At 36.7% G+C, this 25749-nt stretch overlaps 1 protein-coding gene across 1 annotated transcript in view; it reads left to right on the forward strand.

The window, feature by feature from the left end:
• Positions 1-25749, forward strand: part of LOC118185543 (uncharacterized) — a 115787-nt gene that overhangs the window by 73220 nt on the left and 16818 nt on the right. The window contains exons 2-3 of the mRNA XM_085813200.1: positions 6910-7310; positions 20349-20551. Coding sequence (XP_085669326.1) covers positions 7026-7310; positions 20349-20551 — 488 coding nt within the window. The 5' untranslated portion in view covers positions 6910-7025. The remainder of the gene's footprint in view (positions 1-6909; positions 7311-20348; positions 20552-25749) is intronic.

Consider the following 25749-nt stretch of genomic DNA (forward strand, 5'->3'; position numbering starts at 1 on the left):
GGCCCTCGAAACCGAATAGTACCCTTTAGTAGTTTATTTTTAATGATCTAATTAGTAATACATCATATAATTCGTAGTTCATATTATTTATAACATCTTTCTATCTAAATCAGTGTTTTCCAACGTAGGGCTCACGTCCCACAGGAGGCCATGCGATTGTTAAGGGGGACAATTCGAAAATGGACTCGTCTAGAGTTTAAGGGAACAAAAGAAGTTCAAATTTCCAAATTTGCTTCAAGAAGTCGAAATTTTTCGAAATTTCATTTTTTATTCCCCAAAATAAGAAAATATAACTGATGTATAACGTAAAAAAGTTTTTAAACTGCGGTGCATTTAAAATATTTTATAAAGAATTTTCGCTGTAGACATGGACATTTAAATGCTTTAAAATGGAATTTAAATAGCTGACACATTACTCTTTGCAGACGTTTCTTCCACCATTTCACCCAATGAATTTCTTTTATTTTTTACTGTAGGAATAGCAACTATATTATTCTTCCCTTGAATAGCAATAAGAGCTGCTTTCAGCTTTTTTTATATTGACCTTTTCTATCAGCCCTTATTGAAATTAGGGGTGCAAGCAAGAAAAAAGTTCGTCAGTATTCGGTGGGATATTTAAAATTTGGTTTCATACCCGCTGTACACGACGAACGGTCACCTTTTTGTCTTTTATGCCAACAATGTCTGACGAAACAAGACCATCTTGAGGCACATTTGAAGGCGAAACATAATGCTCATATTAATTCAGATTTATATTATTTTCAAACTTTAAAGAAAAATTTTGAAAAAAAGAGTAGTTTTAAAGTTTCTTTTTACTACCCATAATGCAACTGTTAATCGTGCTCTTGAGGCTATTTATCAAATTTCGCTATTCATCACTAAATCTGGGAAAAGTCATACTATAGGGAAGAATTTAATCAAACCATCAATATCAGCATTTCTTAAAACTGTTCTAGAAAAAGATGACAAAGACGTTAAAGCTATGCCACTAAGTAACAACACTGTTAGTAGAAGAATAGATGAAATGACTGAGGATATTGAAATACAACTTGTTGGAAAGCTGAAAACAAGAAAATTTTCGATGCAAATGGCTGAATCAACTTTGAGAGACAGTGAGTCATACTTATAACTTACGTAAGATATATTCATAGAGGCGATTTTGCAGAAGAAATATTCTTTTGTAAATCACCAGAAAGCACCACTACCTCCAAAGATGTTTATATTAAGCTAAAAAATCACTTAGATGTCAAAGATATATCAATAAAAAATACAATACATCTTATGCAGATGGTGCTCCTAATATGATGATTGAAAAATAAAATAAAGAAAGACAGGGGTTTTCAACCGGTGGTACGCGTACCACTGGTGATACGCAAGAGAAAAATAGGTAGTACGCAAAGAAGCAAAGTATTTTTAACTATTAAATTCAAAAATTAAAACCCCAACATCCTGATTGGTTTTTTTTTTCTCTAACACTCGTAAATTTATGCGTCGGAACTTTGTTCAAGAGTGATGGTGCTAGTAGTACTTTGTAGTGGTGGTACTAAAGGTTTTCAATTTTTGTTTAGATGGTACGCGCTAGTCAAAAGGTTGAGAACCGTTGGAATAAGAAAAAGGTTGCTTAAAAATTGATGAAAGATGAGAATTAAGAAATGCTTCTTGTGCGTTGTGTTATTCATAGGGAAAACCTGGTAGGTAAAAACATTTAACCTATTCTAAATAAAGTACTAAGTGTATCACTTTTATAAAGTGTATCAATGCTATTAAAGCTAGGGCCAAATGTGAACGTCTTTTTAAGTTAGTTTATGAAGAACAAAATGAAGACTATATTAGATTTATACTTCATACTGAAGTTGTAACGTTTATTTTATTTTAAAACTTTACTATCATCTCTTTTTTTCCACTTCCGACCAGAATAAACGCGTTGAATATGTTTATACAATTGTACTTGCTAACGCTTAAGTATTTAAGTTGTGGCTTTTTGTCAAGAGTGCCGTTGGATAGAGAGAAAGTGAGCCGCTTTGCCACTGCATCTCACGCGAGCTTCATTCAGTTGCTGTCTGCCTTTAAGGCCAGAGGTTTTATTCCTTTCGAAAGCTAAAGACTTATTGTAGTTTTCCGCAGTTTGCATACTACATACGTAATAATTTAAAAGGCCAATCTTAGTGTTAGTCATTTGTGTAAAGTGTTCAAAGTTAGCTTTTATTTAAATTTTAGTTAGTCAGTAGTTATTATATTTTTACGTTCAGACCACAAGTGGTTGGTCTTTGTATCCCGAAGTGCGGGAACGTCAGTAATATCGTGGAAAATAAAGGGTAATTAAACCCTTCTCATCTTGTCGTCCGTACTACACTCCATGAGACATAGTTTGTAGTCAGACTCACTGTCTAATCAGAACACTCAATGTTCGCCAAAAAGATTAGAAGGAACTGTTGTTTTGATAAAGTAAGATGGCTGTTGAAAGGGAACGGTTTGAAAAGATTTATGGAACTATTTGATATTCTTAGTTATTTTTTAAGCGACAAACCTGAAATGAAAAGTCTGTTAACGGATGATGGTAAGGCATTTGTGAGTTATTTAGCCGATATCTTTGAAAAACTAAATATATTAAATAAACAACTTCAAGGAGCAAATAAAACTCATGTCCATGCAAAAGCGAAGATATTTGGTTTGATTATCTTTGTTGAATTATATCAGGCATATATACTATTTACAACAAAAATTATGAAAAGTTTCATTGGCTCCAAAAAAGGGAAGTGTCTGATACCGCTATACATGTTACTGACGAGCATCTGAAAATTTTATCGGCTGATTTAAAACACAGATTTTTAATTTGAAACAGCCATTATTAGTGGATTTGGCTGATATTTCAAATATGCAGTATCAAGAAGAACTTGCAGAAATGCAAAATGATGAGTCAATTAAAACTTTAATTAATATAAAAGGAGCGATGGCATGGCTTTTTGAGGAAACCAGAATCAAATATCCAAAGGCAACAAAATGTGCAAGAGAACTATTGTTACCGTTTCCATCTTCATATTTTGCTAAATGCGATTTAGTGCCAGAAATGATTTGCTGCTGAAAAAGAAATCGGCTGGATATAACAAAACGGGGATACTTGAGACTCAAATTTGTAGAGTCATTAAGTTGATTGGAAGCAGAAAATAATGAAAAATATGCAACTGCCTTCGCCGGGAATCGAACCACGGACCTCTGGAATACCGGCTCAGTGTGCTGACCACTACACCATGAAGGCACGCTAGGGAAGTGGGAGAAATACCTTATATACTCTCCTTTTTAAAGGGCGACTAGGGTTTTAGGGGACCTAGTCGCCAAATCCTGGGTGCGGAGAATCATCATCCACAACCCTTTTAGTTCGGGTGCCACTTGTAGAGTCATTAGGTTGATTGGAAGCAGAAAATAATGAAAAATATGCAACCGCCTTCGCCGGGAAAAGAACCACGGACCTCTGGAATACCGGCTCAGTGTGATGACCACTACACAACGAAGGCACGCTAGGGAAGTGGGAGAAATACCTTAAAAATAAATAAGTTAACTAAATTGTAACCTGACATAAAATCTCTTTGCAGCAAGCATCAAGCACAAGAATCTCACTAAATTTAAATAATAAATAATAAATAATGCTTTAATAATACAAAAAAATAATACAAGGCTCTGGTTCGAATTCCGGAGAAGTACCTTTTTGCAGCATAGCGACACTCTAAATATATGGTAAGCCGAAAGTCCTCTCGTGTGGTTTATGGTAGAGAAGAGGGAGAGGAGGGAGATCCTCGGACCCCCCCCACCGGGTTACTTCCCCCAAAACTATTATAACTGGGCTGGGAGTAGAAGTCCAATTTCCTCGACGCTTTGGCAACCATTATTCCATGAAATACACGTACAAAACAACAACAACAAAACAAATAGTATCTTATATACATATAGAAAGAGAGAGAGATAGATATACATAGGTATATAATATTAAATCTGCCTTTTATATACATTTGGACAACTATTACAGTTGAAATATACTTCAGCACTTTTCCTTTAAAGTTATACCATGCATTTTTGCGGGGTCATATTGGTGTATTCTGGCTTATTTCTTTCCCCACACTTTTGCTGGTACTAGACGAAAGGAAATGATCGGTTTGATTTCATTTATTTGATTATGGCAAAATACTCGAGGGCAGTCTGTTTAATGAAAGACTTTCTAAGGGAAACTGGCTCGTATCCATTTACACATAGAGAAAACGCCCAAACCGCAAGCTAGTTTCCTTGAATCGAACCTCTATAGAATGACCAGTGATCAGCTACTTAATCGCTCAGCCGCTAATGGGACGGAATGACCGGAATAAGGAATTTCGTGACAAATTTCATGGGGAAAAAAAAAAAAAAAAAAAAAAAAACGTTTTCGAAAACCCATTGTGAAGAGGAGAACACAGCCTGCTTATTTTTTCCTATTTGTGAATGAGCTTTCATCTGACATAGCAAGTTCTGACATTTCATCTGGTACATAGTACGTCTCTCATGTAGTTATTCCAGTCAACTACTGTGTTGAGTTTCATTTGAAGCAAAATTTCGTCCGTAAAACTTAATAAACACTATCTCTTGACATCATGAGTAAATGAATGAGTTGTAACGAAAGGAATGCAAGTTCAATAAACACATTCTTGTTTGGATATATTTTTATTCCTCTCAGAAGTGAAGACCGCATGGCCGCTTGGCACACCCCAAGTCGTGAAACTCACTGCAATTAAGAAAAGTACCAAATATTAGGACTTTAAGTGAAAAGCATCCATGGTTCTAAGCCGTATATTACATAATTTGGCTCAGAATAATTTTCGCACCACCTAGAAGGAAGTTTTAATCCTTTGCACTTGAGTGGCGTCTGACAATCGCAATTCATTGTATTGCATAAATGTATCACTGAATGAACCATTCGTCGTTAGTTTATAAATGTACGGGATCCCGAACATGTGATACGGGTGTTTAAAATAAACTTTACATTATATATTTTTCTTTTATTGTTTCTGCCGAAATTAAATAATTTGACTGAATCTCATCCAAGATAAACATATTGTGAAATTCCGTAAAACTATATATCTACGTTTTAGTTCCCATTTGGTGCAAAATAGTTGAATGTTGTTTAATTGATTAAAGTACACTAGAGCTGTGGGTGATACCTTTGTACTTCCTGTACGAAAAACTGGCATCTTTCATGTTAGACCTGAAGAAAAATTTGAAACATCTGCATGCAGGAACCGAAACCTAGTCAATCTATCATTGTTCAATAGTTTTCTTATTCAATCGGCCAGCGGTATGCTTAGAAATATAAGGAAAAGTACTTAGAATTCGCAATATCTCGCTGATCCGAATAATTACCCACAGTGCCATTAATCGGTAGAACTGCATCAAGACAAAGGAAGCAGCCACAAGTCAAAATTCATTGTTAATTTCTTGGAAAAATGAAACAAGAAATGTGTATCAAAGCCATACACTTCACTCATATCCCTACTAAATCTCCTGATGTATCACCAACGGATTTTTTCACTTTTGGACTTTTAAAAAGCGGATTGTCCAGACGTAGCCCTGCAGCCCTCCTTGGACTTTGGAAACCTGTTCAAGAGGAATGGAATAAAATACCTGTTCCGCTACTAAAAAAGGCTGTATTGTCTTGGAAATTACGGTGTAGAGAAGTAATGAAGAACAAGGTTTACCAAATGGAACATTTAAAAGGCAAAACTTTTAGGTAAAATATTTTTGTAAATACAAAGAAAATCGTCTAAAAATGTGCGAACAGTAGAAGTAAGCTTAATTAAATATTAATAATTTGTAGAGACATTAGGGGTTTTTTTGGAAGCAGGCAAGATGAAAACTTAGCAAATGCCTTCGCCGGAAATCGAACCACGGACCTCTGGAATACCGTTCCAGCGTGCAGAACCACTATACCACGAAGGCACGCTAGGTAAGCGCGAGAAATATCTTTTATACTTCCCTTTTTAAAGAGCGACTGGGGTTTTAGAAAACCAATCGCCAAGTCCTGGGCGAGGAGAATCATCATCCAACACCCTTTTAGTTCGGGCGCCACTGTAGAGACATTAGGTATTTTTTGAAAGCAGGCAAGATGAAAAATTAGCAAACACCTTCGCCGGAAATCGAAGCACGGACCTCTAGAATACCGGCCCGGCGTGCAGAACCACTACACCAAGAAGGCACGCTAGGAAAGCGGGAGAAATATCTTATAAATTAAATTATAAAGTATTTTCTCCCTCCTTTCTGCATGCCTTTGTGGTGTAACGATTAGCACACTTGGTGCGTATTCGAGAGGTCCACGGTTCGAGTACCGGCGAAGGCACTGCTCATTTTTCACGTCTCCTGCTTCAAAAAATCCTAATGACTCTATAAAATATTAATTAAAATGAATTAAGTATTAAACAATAAATTATTAGGTAATAAAATATTAATTAATAATTATAAATTAATTACAATTTTTAAATAAAAGATTTGTTTTCTAAAGCTGTAGCATAAACGGAGTCAAACTGCCTGCTGTATTGCTGTTTGATTACGCTGCTAGAATACATTTTAGATCTCTGTAGAAAATGTAACAATTTCAGTAATATTTTGAAAAAACTTATGCAAAAAATAAACTGATAATTATTAATTATTTTAGTCATAACTATTTTCAGTGAAGTTTTTGGATACAAGTAATAAATAATTCGATAATGATGTTTTAATTTATTAATAAAGGAGAGTCTTCTAAACTTGAAATTTTATTTTCGTAAATAAAGGAACTAAAACTACGTTTTTCAAAAGTTAATAGCATATATTTTATGATTTGAGTATATTACTTGAAGAAAGATTTTACTTAACCTCAATAAACGATTAATTCTATACTTTTTATTCTTACAGAGATTTCCTTTGCTTTCTGTATCATGAATCAAAAATGGAGAGGAGCAGGTTGGAGAAATTTATCAAATCAACATCTAACATTACTGCAGTCCAAAATGAAGAGTTAGACTTCAGAAATGGATAAGAAATCATCTTCTGAAACTTCTCGGCGGTCACCATACTTCTGTTGTCCGGGCCTTTATCCCAGCACTTTCATCAGAACAGCGCTTTTATCTGCCATCTTTTTACTTTGTGTGAGCTTTGTGGCCTTACTGTTATGCGGAGTATTCTATGCCAGTGGAAGTTCGGTATTCTTCTACGTGAGTGCCACCATTATGTTATCTGCAGCAGCCATGTTAACATTGTTCTACATCTGGCTGAACCGCAGGAGTATACCAATACATTTGCGCTGCCCGTCTTCAGTAAGGATTTATTAATTTCTTCCATTTCTTTTATAATGTGTTTTGAAAGTTTCCTTGAAAGAGGTAAGCATATTACTATATTGTCGTTTACACATTTTTAGAGCAATTCTGACCAAAGCTAGGGAGGTTTATATTAATGAAGAATAATTTGGTAAAAAATTACGGTTCTAAGCTTTAGCTTGCGTCTGATGTAATTAAACATCATCTGCTAGACTCATATTTTGATATAGAAATTTGAGTAATATTCTTTATTTTCTTGTCAATTAAGTGTCGCATTATTACATTTGTAGTGCCCATACTTGATTTATTTGTATTTTAATTTGTTTAACGGTACATTCTTCTTCACCGATCCTACTTAAACCGTTATCAGACCTGCAAGCTATCCATGATTACAATTAGAAAGAAATATTTCCGGGAATCTTCACTTTCGGGATAGCTGGAGTTAATTTTAGAAGAAGGGGAAGCTCGTTTATCGGAAGTTCTTCAAGCGTCTCGCATCGCTAGATATTATAATCCCAATGCACTCCATGCGCAAAACAGATACGAATAAGTGGGACGTTAAACCTAATTCATTCTCCACTTCTTACTTGTTTAATCATCTTATGCTATAGAAGACTTATCGTATTCTCAGTTTAACCTAAAGTCTGGAATGAATGCAAATGCAATGAATGTAAAGAACAGTGAAATTGAACGAAAACTTTTCTCCCGTTTTCCTAGCTTGCCTTCGTGGTGCAGTGGTCAGCACACTGAGCCGGTATTCCGAGGCCCGTGGTTCGATTCCCGGCGAAGGCGTTGCTAATTTTTCATCTTGCCTTCTTCCAAGAAATACCTAATGTCTCTACAGTGGCCCCCGAACTAAAACGGTTGTGGATGATGACTCTCCACACCCAGGATTTGGTGATTAGGTCACCTAAAAAACACCAGTCGTCCTTTAAAAGGGAGAGTATATAAGGTATTTCCACCGCCTTCCTAGCGTGCCTTCGCGGTGTAGTGGTTCTGCACGCTGGCCCGGTATTTCATAGGTCTGTGGTTCGATTTCCGGCGAGGGCGTTTGCTAATTTTTCATCTCTCTTGCTTCGAAAAAATCCTAATGTCTCTACACTGGCGCCCGAACTAAAAGGGTATTGGATGAGGATTTCTTCCCACCCAGGATTTGATGATTGGGTCCCCTAAAAATCCCAGTCGCCCTTTAAGAGGGGGAGTATATAAGGTATTTTCCCCACCTTCTTAGCGTGCCTTCGTGGTGTAGTGGTTCTGCACGATCGGCCGGTACCCAGAGGCCCACGGTTCGATTCCCGGCGAAAGCTTTGTTAATTTTTCATCTTTCCTGCTTCCAAAAAATAACCCAATGTCTCTACAGTGGCACCCGAACTAAAAGGGTGGTGGAGGATGAAGATTTCTCCCCACCCAGGATTTGGCGATTGGGTCCCCTAAAAACCCTAGTCTCCCTTTAAAAGGTGGAGTATATAAGGTATTTCTTCCCGCCTTCCTAAAGTACCTTCGTGTTGTAGTGGTTCTGCACACTGGGCCGGTATTCCAGAGGTCTGCGGTTCGATTCCCGGCGAAGAAGTTTGGTCATTTTTTATCTTGCCTGTTTCCAGTTAACCTAATGTCTCTACAAGTTCGTTATCATTAAAAACGTTAGATTCAGCTAAAAATGTAAAATCTTATTCACCGCTTCTTGTGGAGTCCTGCCATACAAAAATGCTTAAATGTGAAAAATATAATGAAGAGAATTAATATCTATTAACCCAGCTCCTACTATTCACGACCTTCAAACATAAATAGTAGCAAAATCAGGGAAAAGAATAGTCACCGAAATCACTGCAGGTAAGAGATTCGCAAAGGAAACAGTGTAGCTAGTACGTTGACAAACTTTGTGTCTCTGTTTATACCTGGATATTTAAATCCTCCCAATATACATTCTGGGAAAACTCTCGGAAAAAATAGAAGTGCAGGAAAGAATCAATAAGTATCTTACACATTAACCCAAATAAGTTCATCTATCAAAAGTTTTCTTATTAGCTACGATTAGAATAAAGTTTGTAATCATTTGTCTCTATACATGGAAGCAATCAAAAATGAAATACGTGAAAGAAGTAAATATAAATCAAATACGAATAGTATGCTATAATAAGAAGCGTATTTCTTGATTGATTTATATAGAGATTGGTTTCTTGTTTAGATGGCAGTGTACCTATTTCTATGGATTTATCGCAGCAATTGTTTTCGTTCTTGCAAGGAGGAGCCACGTGGGAACTGCAAATATATTTTGTAACTTTCGCAATCGGTCACATGCGACGATCCTCCTAATTAGGTTGTAAGCTTCTCTGGGGATGAACCTCTGAAGGCTTGTATCTCTTTCATTCCAGATAAAGTTTCTTTCATTTTTTTTTTTTTTTTTTTTGTTTTCCTCTGAAGCAAGAAAGAAGTTATTTGGACTTAAAATTTAGGGAAGTCATATAGAAAGGCATAAGATATTTTGTACGCTAACCTTTTTTTTCTTTCTACTTTTTAAGCGGACTATTACACCTTAAACCCCTCATGATCTTCGAATATGTGACTGTTGCAAGAATTGGGATATTTTATTTATTTTAAAAGCAATTATTTCGAACTTTTTACAGCTGACTACATAATGTAGCTGCTTTGGAAACTAGTAACCAGAAAGTTTGTGTTGCCACAAATATTTTTGTAATTTAATCCTCTTTGTGACAAAATATTTCGTCATGTTTCCACCTTGCGCGCATGATATTTTAAAAATGGCTGATGGTACATACTTGAAATTTAATGGAATTCTTTATATGGGCACTATTTTCTAACTGAACCAACAATCTGATGAATATTTTAATATTGAAAAATTTTATGGACGAAAACATTACAAATTTTGTTAATAAAATACATTTTATAAACTCAACTCAAAATAAAACAAAAATTTAACATGAAATTTTTAGAATTTTAGGTTCACAGTAGTTTCCAAATGTTATAAAAGCTATATATTAAATATGGAATTAAATTATGAAACAGAATGTTTTAAGCTGTGCGCTCAAGTTGGAAACACGACGAAAAATGTTGTCACAAAGAGAATTAAATTATAAAAATATTTGTGGCAACACAAACTTTCTGATTACTATTTCAGAAAGCAGCTATATTATGTAGTCAGCTGTAAAAAGTTGGTAGTAATTGCTTTTAAAATAAATAAGTTATCCCAATTCTTGCAACAGTCACCTATTCGAACGTCTTATGGGTTTTAAGGTATACGAGTCCTCTTAAGTCGGCCTTTTTTAACTAACTAACATACTTTTTTATAAAAGCAAATAACAGAATAATAATTATTGCTTTAAAATAATACATACAATTAAATATACTCATAATAAGTATCGGACAATTAACGTTAAAATTTAATTAATATGTTAAAATTTTTATTTCAGTATTATTTACTTGCGCCTTTCTTAATATTAAATAAAATATATGGAAATATATTTATAAGATGTGTTAAAATTAGCATTTAACAAATCGCAACTTTTAGCTTCGACTTGATAGCCTTATCCAAGGAATTCTTCTTAGCTCTTGATAAAATTACATTGAACTGCTCGTTGAAATTATTTTGACTGCTCTTAGAATATTGTCTTTATTCTTCATGCCTTATTTGCATGTATATTTGCTTTAATATAGTCCAGAGAAGAAAAATTTCTCATGTTAAATCTGGAGATCACGAAGACCTGTTAAAATTCGAAAATATGGATGGTACGCTCATCTGACATTATGCGATTGCGAAGATTTTCCTTAAGAGAATCATTGTTTGTTACTGAAACTGTGTAGAGACATTAAGTTATTTTGAAGCAGGAGACATAAAAAATGAGCAATGCCGTCGCCGGGACTCGAACCACGTACCTCTCGAATTCTCGTCGAGCGTGCTGATCACTAGACCACGAAGGCGTGCTAAGAAGGTAGGAGAAATACCTTATATACTCCCCCTTTTAAAGGGCGAATGGTGTTTTAGGGTACCCGATCACCAAATCCTGGTGGTGAAGAATCATCATTCACCAACTTTTAGTTCGAGCGCCATTGTAGAGATATTAGGTTACTTCGAAGCAGGAGATATATATGGTCACTTTACTTAACCTGTTCCGCCAAACTGAGTTAATGGCACTACAGGGTTAGGAAGTTATCCTATTCATTGCTAGCAATCTGACGGTTAGGCCGCCTTTCTACATTTTACTTTAATCTGTAATTTCTTGGATATAATTATTTTCATTCACTTGCTTCATTATCTCTAAGATGCCCTTGTTGCAGTAATAGTCCGTGAACAGTCTATTCACAGGATATGTGATGTAGTCGGAAGGAAAGAACTGCTGTCGAAGGTGCTCTGTCAGAGGGCAGGAGAGCAGGTAATGAAGTGCGTCCGCGTCTTCCCCGCGAAAACCGCAAGAACAGTTGACGTCCCGTCTGAGGAAACGTCTGTAATACGCTGGGAATTTCCCGTGGTTGGTACAGGCTTGGAGGAAGAGTCGGTTGCATTTCAGCCTCTTGAGAGAAGGTATTGGAAGATGTTGTAAGTAAATCTTCCTGTCTCTTCTTCCTGCCATCGTGATGCCCATGTCTCTTGAAATGCTGTCTTGAGGAGCCTTTTTGCAACTTCTGCGGAAAGCGGAACTTCCTTGTCAATTTCTGGTTTGAGAGCTGCAGTCTTAGCTAGTTCATCCGCTCGTTCGTTGCCCTTCTGCCCGGTATGTCCTTGTATCCAGTTGATCTTTAAAGGTATGGAAGAGCCTAACGTCAAGAAGATCTCTCTAAGTGCTGCCGTGTGCGGATGTTTTGGAGGAAAGGAATTCAGCGCATTCAGAACGCTCATGCTATCTGTGAAGAATGAAGTGTGAGCTGCTGGTTGTGTACCTAACCATAGTGCTGCTTCTTTGAGTGCTAGGGACTCGGCTTGGAAGACTGAAGCATGATCGCTTAGACGGAATTGTGCTTGATAAATTTCTTGATTGTTCGAAAAGACCGTGAACGCTGCCCCTACTCGTCCTGAAATTTTTGAACCGTCAGAAAAAATCTCTCTTTGTTGTCCTGAGGGTGGCGATTTGCACCAGGAAAGGATGGGTAGATCTCCTGGGTGTAAGTTAGGGGAATCTTGGAAGCATTCTATGCTGGCATATGATAGATGTAAATCTTTTTTAGTGTGAAGGTCCTCTTTGTAATGTAGAAGTCGATAGATTGATCTTTCTAATTCTGCCTTTAGGTCGAGTGGGAGCGTGCCAGCTAAGACCTGAAGTGCTGCGGTTGATGTGGTGCTATACGCACTGGTGATTTTTAACAGGATTACTCGCTGTATTTGATGTAGTTTTTGACATATTCTTGCTGTGCCATTCATCCAGACTGGGCAGCCGTAGAGGATCATGCGTTCAATTGCATTAAGATATAGATGTTTTAACAGGCGCCCCTTTTGGCTCCATTTGTCTGTGATTATCCTGTTTAGTTTATTGATGATTCGATGCGTCTTATCTCGGACTTCCGTAAGATGTGATACCCACGTGAGCTTCTTATCAAGCGTGAATCCGAGGTATTTAATGGTATTCTGGCGTCGCAATGGATGCCCTTCCCACTTTATGCGTGGTGGATTCGCGTCTATTTTTGAACTTTTTGGAAAGACTATCATCTGTGTCTTTTCAATACTGAAACACAGTTTGTTGTCTTGACTCCATTTTGCAAGCAATTTGAGTGCTGCGTCTGCTTTACGCTCTATTGTTGTCCTATTGCCTCCGTCTATTATGAGTATAATATCGTCGGCGTAAGCTTGTATCTTGGCATTGTTTCCAAAGTTGATGTTCAGCGCTGAGTCTGCAATTATGTTCCACAAGATGGGTCCGATATTAGACCCCTGTGGGGCTCCTTTGTGGTAATTCATCGTGATATTTAAGCCGTCTCTTTTGTAGGTCACTTGACGTTCTGTGAGGTAGCTTGCGATCAGTTGGTAAAGATTCTTTGGACATCGCAGGTCTTTTAGTTTTGTTTTGAGCGCTGGCCACCATAGTTTATTGAATGCGGAAGCTACGTCAAGCGATATTATACACGTATGGAGGTTATTTTGTCTGTTATTTAAGATGATGTCTTGAACACGGTTAAGGGCGTCGGTGGTGCTCCGCCCTTTAGTAAACCCGAATTGGGCGGGGTTTAGTAGTTTGTTTTTGACCAGGTAATACGTTAATCTCTGCGTAAGCATCTTGTCAAGGACCTTGCCCCACGCTAAGAGTAAGCAGATAGGTCTGTAAGAACTGGGCATGGACTTTGGTTTTCCCTCTTTCTGGAACAATACTAGCTCTGCGTTTTTCCATTCCTTTGGAGAATAACCTAATTCAAGGCACTTGTTAAAGAGTGCTAGAATTTGTTTGTCGTCCGCGAGCCTAAGCTCTTCAATGGTTTCAATCGTGAGGCCATTCAGCCCAGGAGCTTTACCTCGGCGTGTTGAGTTTATCGTACGTTGCATTTCTTCGAGTGTGAACGGCTGATCGTCTTCCGAGTTTGGAATCTCGGTTGATTGGGAACGAATATCTGCATGGTATGTAGAGTCCTCGTTGGGGTCGTCTTCTGGAAAATGGAACCTCATGATTTCTCTAATTGTATCCTCAATTGTGCTCGTCATTGTGCCATCTTCTTTTTGAACTGAACCTATCTGTAATGGATCCATGCTCTTCCCTTTAGCTAGATCGAAGTATGTTCCGAACGGAGAGCTAACAGTGATTTTGTTCCATGTCATGTCCCATGCTTTTTTCTTTTCTTTATACATCTTTTGCCGGTACTGTGCACGTACCCTCTGGTAAAGCAGCCTGTTATGGGTCCTTTCCTCTCCAGTTGTTTTTTGGAATCTTTTCCTTGTTGCTCTGACCTTTTTCCTGAGAATAGTGAGATCTTTTGTCCACCATGGACAGGTGCGCGATCTTGGTTTCGAGTTATGTGAGAGAACTGTTCTTTGATAGATCTCGTGAAGACTAGTGGTAACTTCTCTTACATATTTATCGATTTCTTCGATAGTTGTCAGATTTCTAGGGTCTGCTAAAGATTTTGAGATATACCTTTTGAAACTTAGCCAGTCGGTATGTCGTACATTGATTTTCGATCTTCTCCATGTTGGGTAATGAATGCTGGAGACGTCAAAATAGATATTATTATGATCGCTATTGTTTGCTTCATCCGTTACCTTCCAATTATCGATCCGGATTCTGTCTCTACTTATGATAAGTGTGAGGTCAATCCAGCTGTTACCACTTACTCCTGCGAAGGTTGGCGTATCCCCTATTTCATTGACTATCGATAGTCCAGTGCTGGCAATGAATTCGCATACTTTGAGGCCTCGTGTGTCCGTATTATGTGAGCCCCATAGGGGACTTTTGGCATTGAAATCTCCGGTAATTATTGTAGTCATGTTGTTATTGTCCTGCATAAACCTTTCTAGGGTTGTCAGGATTGGTGCAATATCTCGCGATGGAGGACAGTATACCGTGATTAGTATAAATCTTGAGTCACTGCCTATTGCAAGCGCTATAATCTCCGGAGAGCTGAAAAGTTCCAGAACTGGGAGATTTGAGTCCGCTATAATCACTGCAGTTATTGCGTCTGTTCGAGAGTAGAACTTCCTATATTTTGTGGAGAATCCGTACAGTTTGTTCTGTACTGTGTACGGTTCCTGGATACATGCTACTTTGAGTTTGTCGTTTTGTTCAAAATTTATCTTTAAGTTTTCTGTTGCACTCCTGGAGTGCTTAAGATTAATCTGGATTATTTGGATACTATCCATAATTTGTTCGTTGTTTTAATCTTTCGAGCTCTTTTAGGTAGCATGGGCATTTCTTATCTCGGCTATCATGTTGGGCATCGAGGCCTGTATTATATCGTTTATTCACCTTTGTGCAGTTGACACAGCTGACTGTTTTTTGGTCACAATTGGTCTTCTCGTGGTGTGTGGAGCCGCATCCGGCACAGACTTTATCTTCCTTGCAATATTTCGCTGGGTGGTTATACCCAAGGCATTTGACACATTGCGAAACCTTTATAAACTCCCTTACGTTATATCTTGATCATTGTATGTTCAATTTCTTCGTTTTCATAAGGATCTTGAAAGCTACTGGGTCTATAGATAGAACCCAGTGCTGTCCAAAGCGGGCCTTCATGGCGAACAGAATCTCTATTTCACTTTCTGCTAGGTCGGTGTTCTGTATTTTAATGAAGTTTACTATCTCGTCTTTATTAATGTTCTCGTTGACATTGTAGACTATTATTCTGGGGTTTCTTTTTTGTGGATGTTTCGTCTCCACTACGTCCTTCAGCTTCCGATTTTCATTTATGGCCTCTTCAAGTATTGCCAGTTCTTCCTTTTTCGTAACTTCTACTAGGAGCCCTCCTTTGTTGACTCTCTTTATATTCTTGACGCCTACTTTGAGTTTTCCTGGATCTATGTACTTCACCAGCTTCTCCTTTACCTCGTCGGATGTACTGCCCTCAGTCTTAGGATAGACTAGTAATACATGCTCTGTCTCTTGCCGTGATCTTGATTGTGATCGTCTAGATCTAGAACTACTTCTGGATAGCCGACGAGATCTTGCAACTTCTGCAAAAGACAGCTTTTGAGTGGCGACTATTCCTTGGATGTATGTCTCTATATTCTTAGTTTGTTCAATTTGTCCTTCCAAATTGGCAATTTTGTAACTCTGCCTCGAGACTATTCTTAACATATGGTCAAAGAAACCTCGTATCTTTTTGTTTGCTTTTGTGGAAATGTCGTCTCTATTTAAATATCCAATTAGATTAGTATAGCACTCTGAGGCCTCTTGATACTCTGTACTGGCATCTACCAAAGTTATATCAACGTCTAGCTGTCGTGTACTGCTCTGTTTCTGTGTCTTATCTACGAGTATTATTGGAGCACTGGCCGACTGCGTCTCATTGTCGGGGCGTTGCCCCTTAGGCTCTTTATTTTTTGGACGAACCATCTCACTTTGTGTTTTAAATGGTTCCAAAATAATTTTTTAAGCAGAAATTTGAATTATCTGTCTTTCAGCGGGCAGAAAGACTTGTGGATGGTGCACCAAATTCGTGGTGTCAACATGTATCCGCCACACTAAGCCTAACGCTTACTCAGAATTACAAATGCATATAACATTTTTCATACATGTACCAAAATCACAATTTTCAAAAAATAGGTAGAGAAACAGATATAAAATCCTATTTTGTACTCAAAAGTTATTAGCACAGTATATAAAAACCTTGAGAGACAATGCTTACTCAGGATATGCAAATGAGGGCGGCGGACAGCAACAATTTTAAAAGTCTTCCTATCCTCGGAGATTTCCCTTCTTCGCAGAGAAACACCACAGATATCGCAACCGGAACTAGTAATCCATGGAAGAATCACATTTTCACAAACACAAGTGGTATAATTACCAAGATTTTAGCACTTTTAACGGAGCACACAAAACCACAACCAATATGGCCGCTGACATGCGCAGAACTCGAAGCAGGAGATATGAAAAATGAGCAATGCCGTCACCGGGACTCGAATCATGGACCTCTCGAATTCGCGTCGAGCGTTCTGAGCACTACACCACGAAGGCATGCTAAGAAGGCGGCAGAAATACCTCATAATTGTTGAATCAATCGGCACATTGTTAAAGCGGTAGGCAAGTTCCGAACGTTAAAGAAGTTGCGGTAAGGTTAACGTGTCAAAATAATATAGAGTTGAACTTTAAGATAGCACTGCAGTTTTCGCTCTTGTTTGGTGGTGAACCTTTCTATAATCAAATCGCCACATACTGGCTATACAGTCCTCAAAAGAAAAGAAAAAATACAACAAAAGGTAAAGTTATTTACGATTTAAATCACAACGCTAATTATTCCCGTACTACAGTTAAACCTATCAATACTGTAGAATGGAGCTTTCTGTCAGATCAGAATCAAATATTTACACTCATTTTTAATACAAAAATGCCATCCTTGCTATTGACTTTCGTAAAACTCAAAAAGCAGTGAGCAGTGGAGCTAAAAATTCTTTGACAGGAATCACAGGGGTTGTTAAGATAATTTCAATCGTCCTTCCATAAGGCCTTTTCTTTATTCCGTAATTTTTTACTAGTTCAGACTATCATACTTTTGAAATTTTACCTATACGACATAAGAGATAATATTATCTGTTCCCATTTTGAGTGAAACTCTTATACTCAACTTATTCATGAAAGGTACGCTCATCTGACATATTTCGCTAAGAGTTATTTATATTTATTTATCAAGCCCACTAGCGGCGGAGCGAATAAGCCCGCTGAACATTGTAGTTCGATCACGGTTTAAATCCCAGAGAGCAGGCTGTATGGAAGGTTTCATGGTTTTCTCCATGAGCAAAGAGAATCCATGGTAGTTTCCATTAGAAAGCCCTCCACGAAGGCATCCCCATCGGGTATCTTCCCAACCGCTCTAAGCACGTTCATGTGTCATTGCTCCTTAAAGCAGGCAGAAACAGGGATGACTGTAGTTCCTATAGGCCGATTTGTTTGTTTTTTCCCCTTAGCAGGCCCTTTGAAAAAATGATCCTAAGGCGGCTGAACTATCAACTGATCGCAACCAGAGGGCTGCAGAAAGACCAGTTTGGTTTCTTGGAGTAAATTTCAGTTGAATCCAATCTACCCAATGTTCATAGCATATGCCAGGACAGTAAGAAGACTTGGCTATACAACTAGGCGCATTTGACAACATATGGTGGCATTACATCATCATCTCATTGGCACATATGGGTATACATAGCCAAATCATTCGAATCCTCGCAAATTTTCTGAACAATCGCTCTTTACTACCATCTGAACTATACACGGACGCAGTCGCTTTCAAGAGACTATGCACATGGCAGCTGTATGGTTCGAACCTTCTGGAATGTTGTAGCAGACTCAGCATTGAGACTAATCAACATCTCTCAATACATAAAACCTCAAGCCTTTGCTAATGACTCCTTGGTTATTTCAAGTGGTAAATCAAGGACCCAACTACACGAAAGCATCAAAAAGGCCCTGCAATCACTAGTAAACTGATGCAAAGCACATAAACTCAGAGTCCAGCCACAGAAGTCAGTTGTTATAGTTCTTACAAAGCTTCACACAGTGCTTTAACTTCCCGAATTAAAAACTCTAATATCAAAATCTGCAGAGTTTAAAATACCTTGAAGTTCTCTTAGATGACGACATTTCCTGGTCCTCTTATATTTGATATATCAGTAATAAAATCTGAGTAGTTAAAAGTGATCCAATACGCACCACCTCCAAGTCATAGGGATTCAGTCCCAATCTCCTAAAGACATAGTAGGAAACATTAACTAATTATGTATCTAGCAACATCGGCCTGGGGCCTCAATACGAATAATGCAATGAGAAAAAAGCTTCTAAAAATCCAAAGAAAATCGGAACTACTGATAACTAACGGTTATAGAACCTTTCATCTCATTCATTTCCAACACTGGCATTGTTCAGCTTGGCTCGAATTTTGCCAGTTATAGCTCAAAGAAAAGATCATCAGTATTAAAGTAGTAAGCCTACAGGAAGATATAATTACCTCACAGAATCACTATATCAGTTCTGATTGGAACTCCAAAATCATATCCACAGCATCCATCCAGCAGAATAATTTACAGAGATGTACACTATAAATTCAGGAGCGTTATATCTAACAAATATCTATCTATCTATATATATAGGGATGGCTCCAAAACGAAAATAGGCACAGTTGTAGTCTGTGTTAGTCATCGAAAAAAAAAAAAAAGGAAATGAACTCGCTAGTAAACTAACGAAAGCAGATCATACTATCCGTCACATCTGCATTTCCAAACCCAAGCTCCCGAGTCAAAACAAGACCAAAGTTCAGAATGGCAAAAGAATTAGGACAACATGGATGTAGTTCGATTGAACTATAAAATTTCCAGATCTACCTATAAATTAAGACAAATTGCAGCTATGCCACAAAGTTCACACAGGTCATTTTCTAGCCCTGTATATCTACACAGATTTGGCAGTAGAGAAACGGGCATGTGCTACTGTGGTATCAAGGAAGGCTTCAGCGACTATCTGCATGACTGTCAAATGACGACAAGATTTCATATATCAAAACCATCACCAGATAATGAACAAAAATATTTTGAGTTGCTCGCAAGTAATCATGGAGTTCTAAGAAGAGTGATACAGGTAGTTAAATACAGAAATTGTAACTCTGATGAGCTGCAACATTTATCAGGTTTGAAAAGACCATAAACGTCAAAGACTGTAAACACTATAAAATATTTTAATTAATGTAAAGACACAAATCCAAATTCTGCCTTTCGAAACCGCAGTTGTCAAAACATCATTGTAAATATCCGTAAAATAGCATTTTCAAAATTTGTAAAATTCCAGTGTCTCTGAGATCCAGTTCCGCATAATGTACTCGGAATTGCATCTGTAAGCTATTATCAGAATTATATTAATACACAGAAATAAATGCCCGATCAACCATCTGACCTTGCCTATGAGCTGTGTTTGGCTGGTTGTAGACAACTTCCCACTGGCTGGAAAATTGGTTTGAAGCACAATAGCACGTGAACCGTCCAGTCTGCAGCGGAAAGAAATACTACAGCATGTACGAGGGAATGCAATAATTCAAGGTAATAATTCAATTTACAAGGTAAAGTGGAAATGAGTGAACGGGGATGCGGTAACTTACCTTAATGTATCATGACGCGAAAATCGGAATAATTAGACTGTAGATATTTCATAACGTTACTCTTCATATATTCGCAGAAAATACTTTTCTTAACAGCAGTTGTATAAAAAGCTCATAGGCATTCGTATTTGCTAAACCTGTGTAATGGTTGGTTTTCATACACATCAATTTATCATATTAAATTACTAAAACGTATAGTTGATCTATTTATCTGATAATTTATCTTTCGGATCTCTATATATAACCATTCTCTTTAAATAAGTTTCTATATAATAATTTATTTTAATCTTTTATTTATAATAATTTATCTTGCAGGTTTCGAGCAATAAAGCGGAAATTGCGACAGTAACTTTGTCTGAGTATTATTCCCAGACCCCAACAGGAATGAAATCCGATTATCCGATGGGGCCTAACCTTGTGATGACCTTACCCAAGCCTTCGAACGAAAGAGATCGCAGCCCAACGCTGGATTCTGAAGATTACAGTGTTCCAAATACTCCTAAATATGCTAAGAAAAAGTAATAATCTCTTAAATTATTTTCCAATAGTAAACTTGTCATGTTACCAAATGTGTATGATTAATTATTTTGAAGTAAATTTTCAGAAGCTCTATATTTTTCTGAAACTAACCTTTCAATACACAAATATAGTCATTGAACCTATTGTGTTGTACCTCTCATCATACAGCGAGGATAAGTCTGGCAACAGCTGCAGGAAGAAAAACTTGGCAGTGTTGGAATGGCAACAGCGGATGATATTCTATAGATTTTAATATTTTGATTTTTAGTCGACGTTTTCATTTGCGATACTATTGCGTTAAAACATTTGAGTTTTGGGTGAAATGAATGGAATCCGCTGCGAATATTAGTAAAATATATTTAGAAAATTAGCTGCGTTGAAAAGGATGAAAACCTTGTGTTTGAATTTGCGATATTTTTCTTCCTAAAGTTGCGTCGAGTTCAAAATATTATGCCAGGCTTATTCACGCTGGTGCAGATAAGTTCAAATTTTGTTATTGTGTTTATAGTGTATAACTTGCAAATATATGAATAGAATTCTATAAAATAAACATTCAAAATTCTGGAATGGTGTTTAAAATTTTAGATGTAGAGTATTCACATTGCTATGTCGGAGCCAGTGCCAGTCAGGTGTAAAATAAAATTGTTTTTGCTCCACGACATAACATATTGGAAGAGTCTAAATGTAGTATTTAAGTATCCTTGATATTGTAATGGTTCTCCTGAATCTAACATTAACCAAATAATAATAATAATAATATATTCTGACGTGAAATGCTTACATGTGAATCTGTTACATATGTGCTTCGTGTTTGAAAACTAATAAGTATAGGAAAGAACCAGACTGCATTAAAGTTTGTGATGAACTCACTTTCTAGTAATTTTCCTCCAAGATTACAAACTTTATGAAACCCGAAACGCTATGAAGTGCTGTAGTTGAAAGTTGTATTAAGAAACAAAGAAGTTTATAGTTACTTACATTCAGATATTTTTTCTGTATGTGCCATAAAAATATCTAATGAATGAAAGAAAGAGAATAGGTTTCATTATTTATTCTCAAGTTTTGTCATTCTTGCTAAGTTTCCATATATTACTTTAGAAAGTATTTCTCCCGCCTTCTTAGCGTGCCTTCGTGGTGTGGTGGTCTGCACGCTGGGAGCGTATTTCAGAGGACCGTGGTTCGATTTTTGGTGAAGGCGTTGCTCATTTTTCATCAGTCCTGCTTCCAAAAAAATACCTAATGTCTCTACATTGACGCCCGAACCAAAAGGATGGTGGATGATGATTCTCCACACCCAGGATTTGGCGATGGCTCCCCTAAATCCAGTCGCCCTTTAATAGGGGGAGTATATAAGGTGTTTCTACCCGCCTTCTTAGCGTACCTTAGTAGTGTGGTGGACTGCACGCTGGGCTCGTATTCCAGAGGTCCGTGGTTGGATTCCCGGAGAAGGCGTTGCTCATATTTTACTTCTCCTGCTTTCAAAAGATACCTAATGTCTTTACAGGGGCCCCGAACTAAAAGGGTGATGGATGATGAATCTCCACACCCAGGATTTGCCGATAGGGTCCCCTAAAAACCCCAGTCGTCCTTTAAAAAGGGGGCGTGTATAAGGTATTTCTCCTTCCTTCTTAGCATGCCTTCGTGGTGTGGTGGTCTGCACGCTGGGCGCGTATTCCAGAGGTCCGTGGTTCGATTCCCGGAGAAGGCGTTGCTCATATTTTACTTCTCCTGCTTTCAAAAGATACCTAATGTCTTTACAGGGGCCCCGAACTAAAAGGGTGATGGATGATGAATCTCCACACCCAGGATTTGCCGATAGGGTCCCCTAAAAACCCCAGTCATCCTTTAAAAAGGGGGAGTGTATAAGGTATTTCTCCTTCCTTCTTAGCATGCCTTCGTGGTGTGGTGGTCTGCACGCTGGGTGCGTATTCCAGAGGTCAGTGGTTCGATTCCAGGAGAAGGCGTTGCTCATTTTTCATCACTCCTGCTTCCAAAAAAATACCTAATGTCTCTACAACTATTTAGTTTAACTTTATTAAGTTACTGAATGGTTACTTTAATATATTACAATTATTTGAATAAATTTTAAAATGAAAATTTTAATATTTAGCTACGACTGCGTTTGAATTACAAATTTTCACCAGTAGAAATTTCTTGCAGCTACCAAATTTAAATTTCAGGGAGGGGGAAAAAAAAAGAATTTTTTTATTTGTATTATTTTTATGTAAATATTTAGTAATTTTTTAAATTTAGTCAACAAATTGTTTGTGAAAAACTGATTTTTCTTTTTTTTTTTTTCGTTTCTTAATTGTTTCCCGTTAAGTATTCTCAGACTGTGAATGTGGCCTGCAGGCAATTTGAGTTTGAGACTCTTGTGCTACAACCTCTTGATTTTATTGATTATTTGCATAAGAGCGACATTATTAAACGCTTTTGCGTAAATTTTGTTAAATTTAATTAAAGACAGAATATTTTTTTGATACATTATGAAACGTGAAATTAGTTTTCTTTTCATTAAAGCTTTTACGTCAGGCTAGAATAGCAGTGCTTGGTGATTTTCCTACTAGCAACTGTGTTAATACTCTGTCATTCATCACTTTCTGTTTTGGGGGATTCACTTTTGTTATCGATGATGATCGCATAATTCGTGTTAACAACTTAATTTCCTTTGATATTTACATTTTAAATAACTTTTAAACGCAGTTTTAGAAATAGGTTTTTGCATGGCCAAGTTCTAACTCGTAAAGAGGGATAATCCGCAATTTTTGAATTTAGGAAAATCTTCCTAATTAATATCAAAGATGGTCGTGTGGTCTGCTGAGGAATTTGATCCAACATACTAAAATTGACAGAATCCCCGTGTTTCACTGAATCTCTGGCAATCTAGACATTATATATTTTGCCGTTTTCGATCTTAACTTTTAGTTTAATTGTTTCGTTGATAATATAAATTTTGACTGCCTTGGAGCACAGACCATATGTAGGTGTTTGAATTAAATTGATTTATATTCCTTCAAACTAACACGGTATGTTATAATACTGAACTGAAGCATGCAAAGCTAAATTTTAATGATGGTAATTATGAACACTTAAACTGATTTGATGGTCAGTGGTCTAATTTTTCGTTCATGGATGAAAGTAGATATTTTGTCGTCTAGATCATAACAGAAGTGATAGAGTAAAGATGTGAACTGAGGAAATAACTAATGGGTATGTAGAGCTACTGATGCTGGAAAGTAAAATTATGAATGCGCTTCGTTATTTTCATAATATTATATGTAGTCTTATAATGAATTTCATGCTATTATTGTAAATTCTTTCATCCATAATGATGGCAACAGCCTTTCCAATAATTATGAAGATATGATTCAAAGAGAGGGAATAGACAAGATTTAATATCCTAATCTACAAGATTCCCTGTTCTAAAAACCAGAGACGATTTATTTAATGATCCTATTAGGCGTACTGCAGAAAGCAGACCCCTAAAATGAGCCTGGTTATAGTAATGAATAGGGTACTGGCAGAACTTCTAACATTATCGTTTGCACAATCTGGTTGAATTCATGCGTCACTGATATCAGTCAAGCATTGTAATCAAGTGTGGAATATATTATAGTCATTAGGTTTTTTTGAAGCAGGAGAAGTGAGAAATGTACAATGCTTTCGCCGGGGCTCGAACTTGAACCTTTCGAATGCACGCTGAGTGTGCTACCGTTACACCACGAAGAAATGCTAGAAGAAGGGAGAAAATAGCTTATAATATCATATTAAAGTTTGCTATAGAATTTTATTATTCATATTTTGGTGGGAGATAAATTTTTTTTTAAATTACCAAACGTGGTTTGTTTTAATTTTTTGCAAATATTTTCTGTGTTAAAAGCTAAAAGCAAATATGTATTTTTCTATGTAAGTTTGTATTCCTGTTAAACTTATATTTGTTCCAAATAAAAATATTTTCAATGCACAGACCTCATGCAAAATATTCCAGACAAAAATACATTCAATTCTTAATTTATAGACATTTTTATTTACTATTACTATTTTATTTAGTTACACAAAAGAATGAATAACATTCATTCTAATAATAACACATTTGCTTAATATGTACGTCTTTCACATTTTCCTTCATTATCAGATTAATGCTATTATTTGTCGTAGTAATATATTTATTATCTCTCATGTGAATCTATACTCTTCCTTTATCAGAGGGCAGTGTTATAGACGACTCCATGTGACTTCTACCTGAAGATTGAAATTCGAAAGAATTCTTTAATTACATTGAACATAATCTGATCGGTTATGATTTTTCTAATTCTACAGCATTTGAACTACTAGCGCCATTTTATTTGCACTAAAGTCCTGATTACTCATGCATCATCCAAATACGTTTAAATTAACTAGATAATTTTGCTGAAATTAGAGTTTCAAGAAGATGAAAAGTCTTCGAAATTTTGAGAGAAATTTATCATTTTTGGTAAAAACCTTAATTCTTGTTAATATATTGGCTAGAGTTAAAAGCTTAACCTAAATGTTGTGTCTTTTTTAATGCTTTTCTATATGTTACCTATCTTCCGAAGAGGTAAGAGAATCCAGTTGTGTTAGTCGTTTTTGAGATTCAGAGTTTTAAATGAATACAGCAGGGAGGTTATAGTGAAGTAAGAGAGTACAGGATGTTCTGAATTTACTTTTAGAGATTTTGTTATTTTTAAATTGACAACTAATTATTTCTAATCTTCTCTCTGTTTTGCCGCTTTTTGATGCACAAAGATCTTTCAAATCAAGATATAAACTGATTGACACGAATAAAAGGTTAAAATAGATATAAATATTATTCATGACTTTAGTTTCGTGGCTGTCTCCTAAAATAATCACTCCGGGTGAACAGGAAGAAATTGAAAATTTATTGTAACTAATAATGTCACACAGAAAAAGAAAATCTGTAAATAGCTCAAGAAGAATATGAATGTTAAGCAACTCCTCTTCAGCACATGAAAAAAAAATTTTTATTTACATGGCCACTGACAAAGTAAACTCTAAAAAAAAAACTGTTCAGCAACGCTAACTTTTATATCTGATTAATTACTAGCTCGTCCTAGCTGTTGGAGCTGTATTTATGTAGCGTAACACGGATACGGATCCAGCGTAGCAGGGACTTCTGGAAGCTAAGCAAGCAGATAGTTTAACTATCCAAACAACG

The sequence above is a fragment of the Stegodyphus dumicola genome, chromosome 3 (assembly GCF_044657685.1).
Source record: "Stegodyphus dumicola isolate Sdum_Otavi_A_Nest chromosome 3, ASM4465768v1".
Lineage (NCBI taxonomy): Eukaryota > Metazoa > Arthropoda > Arachnida > Araneae > Eresidae > Stegodyphus > Stegodyphus dumicola.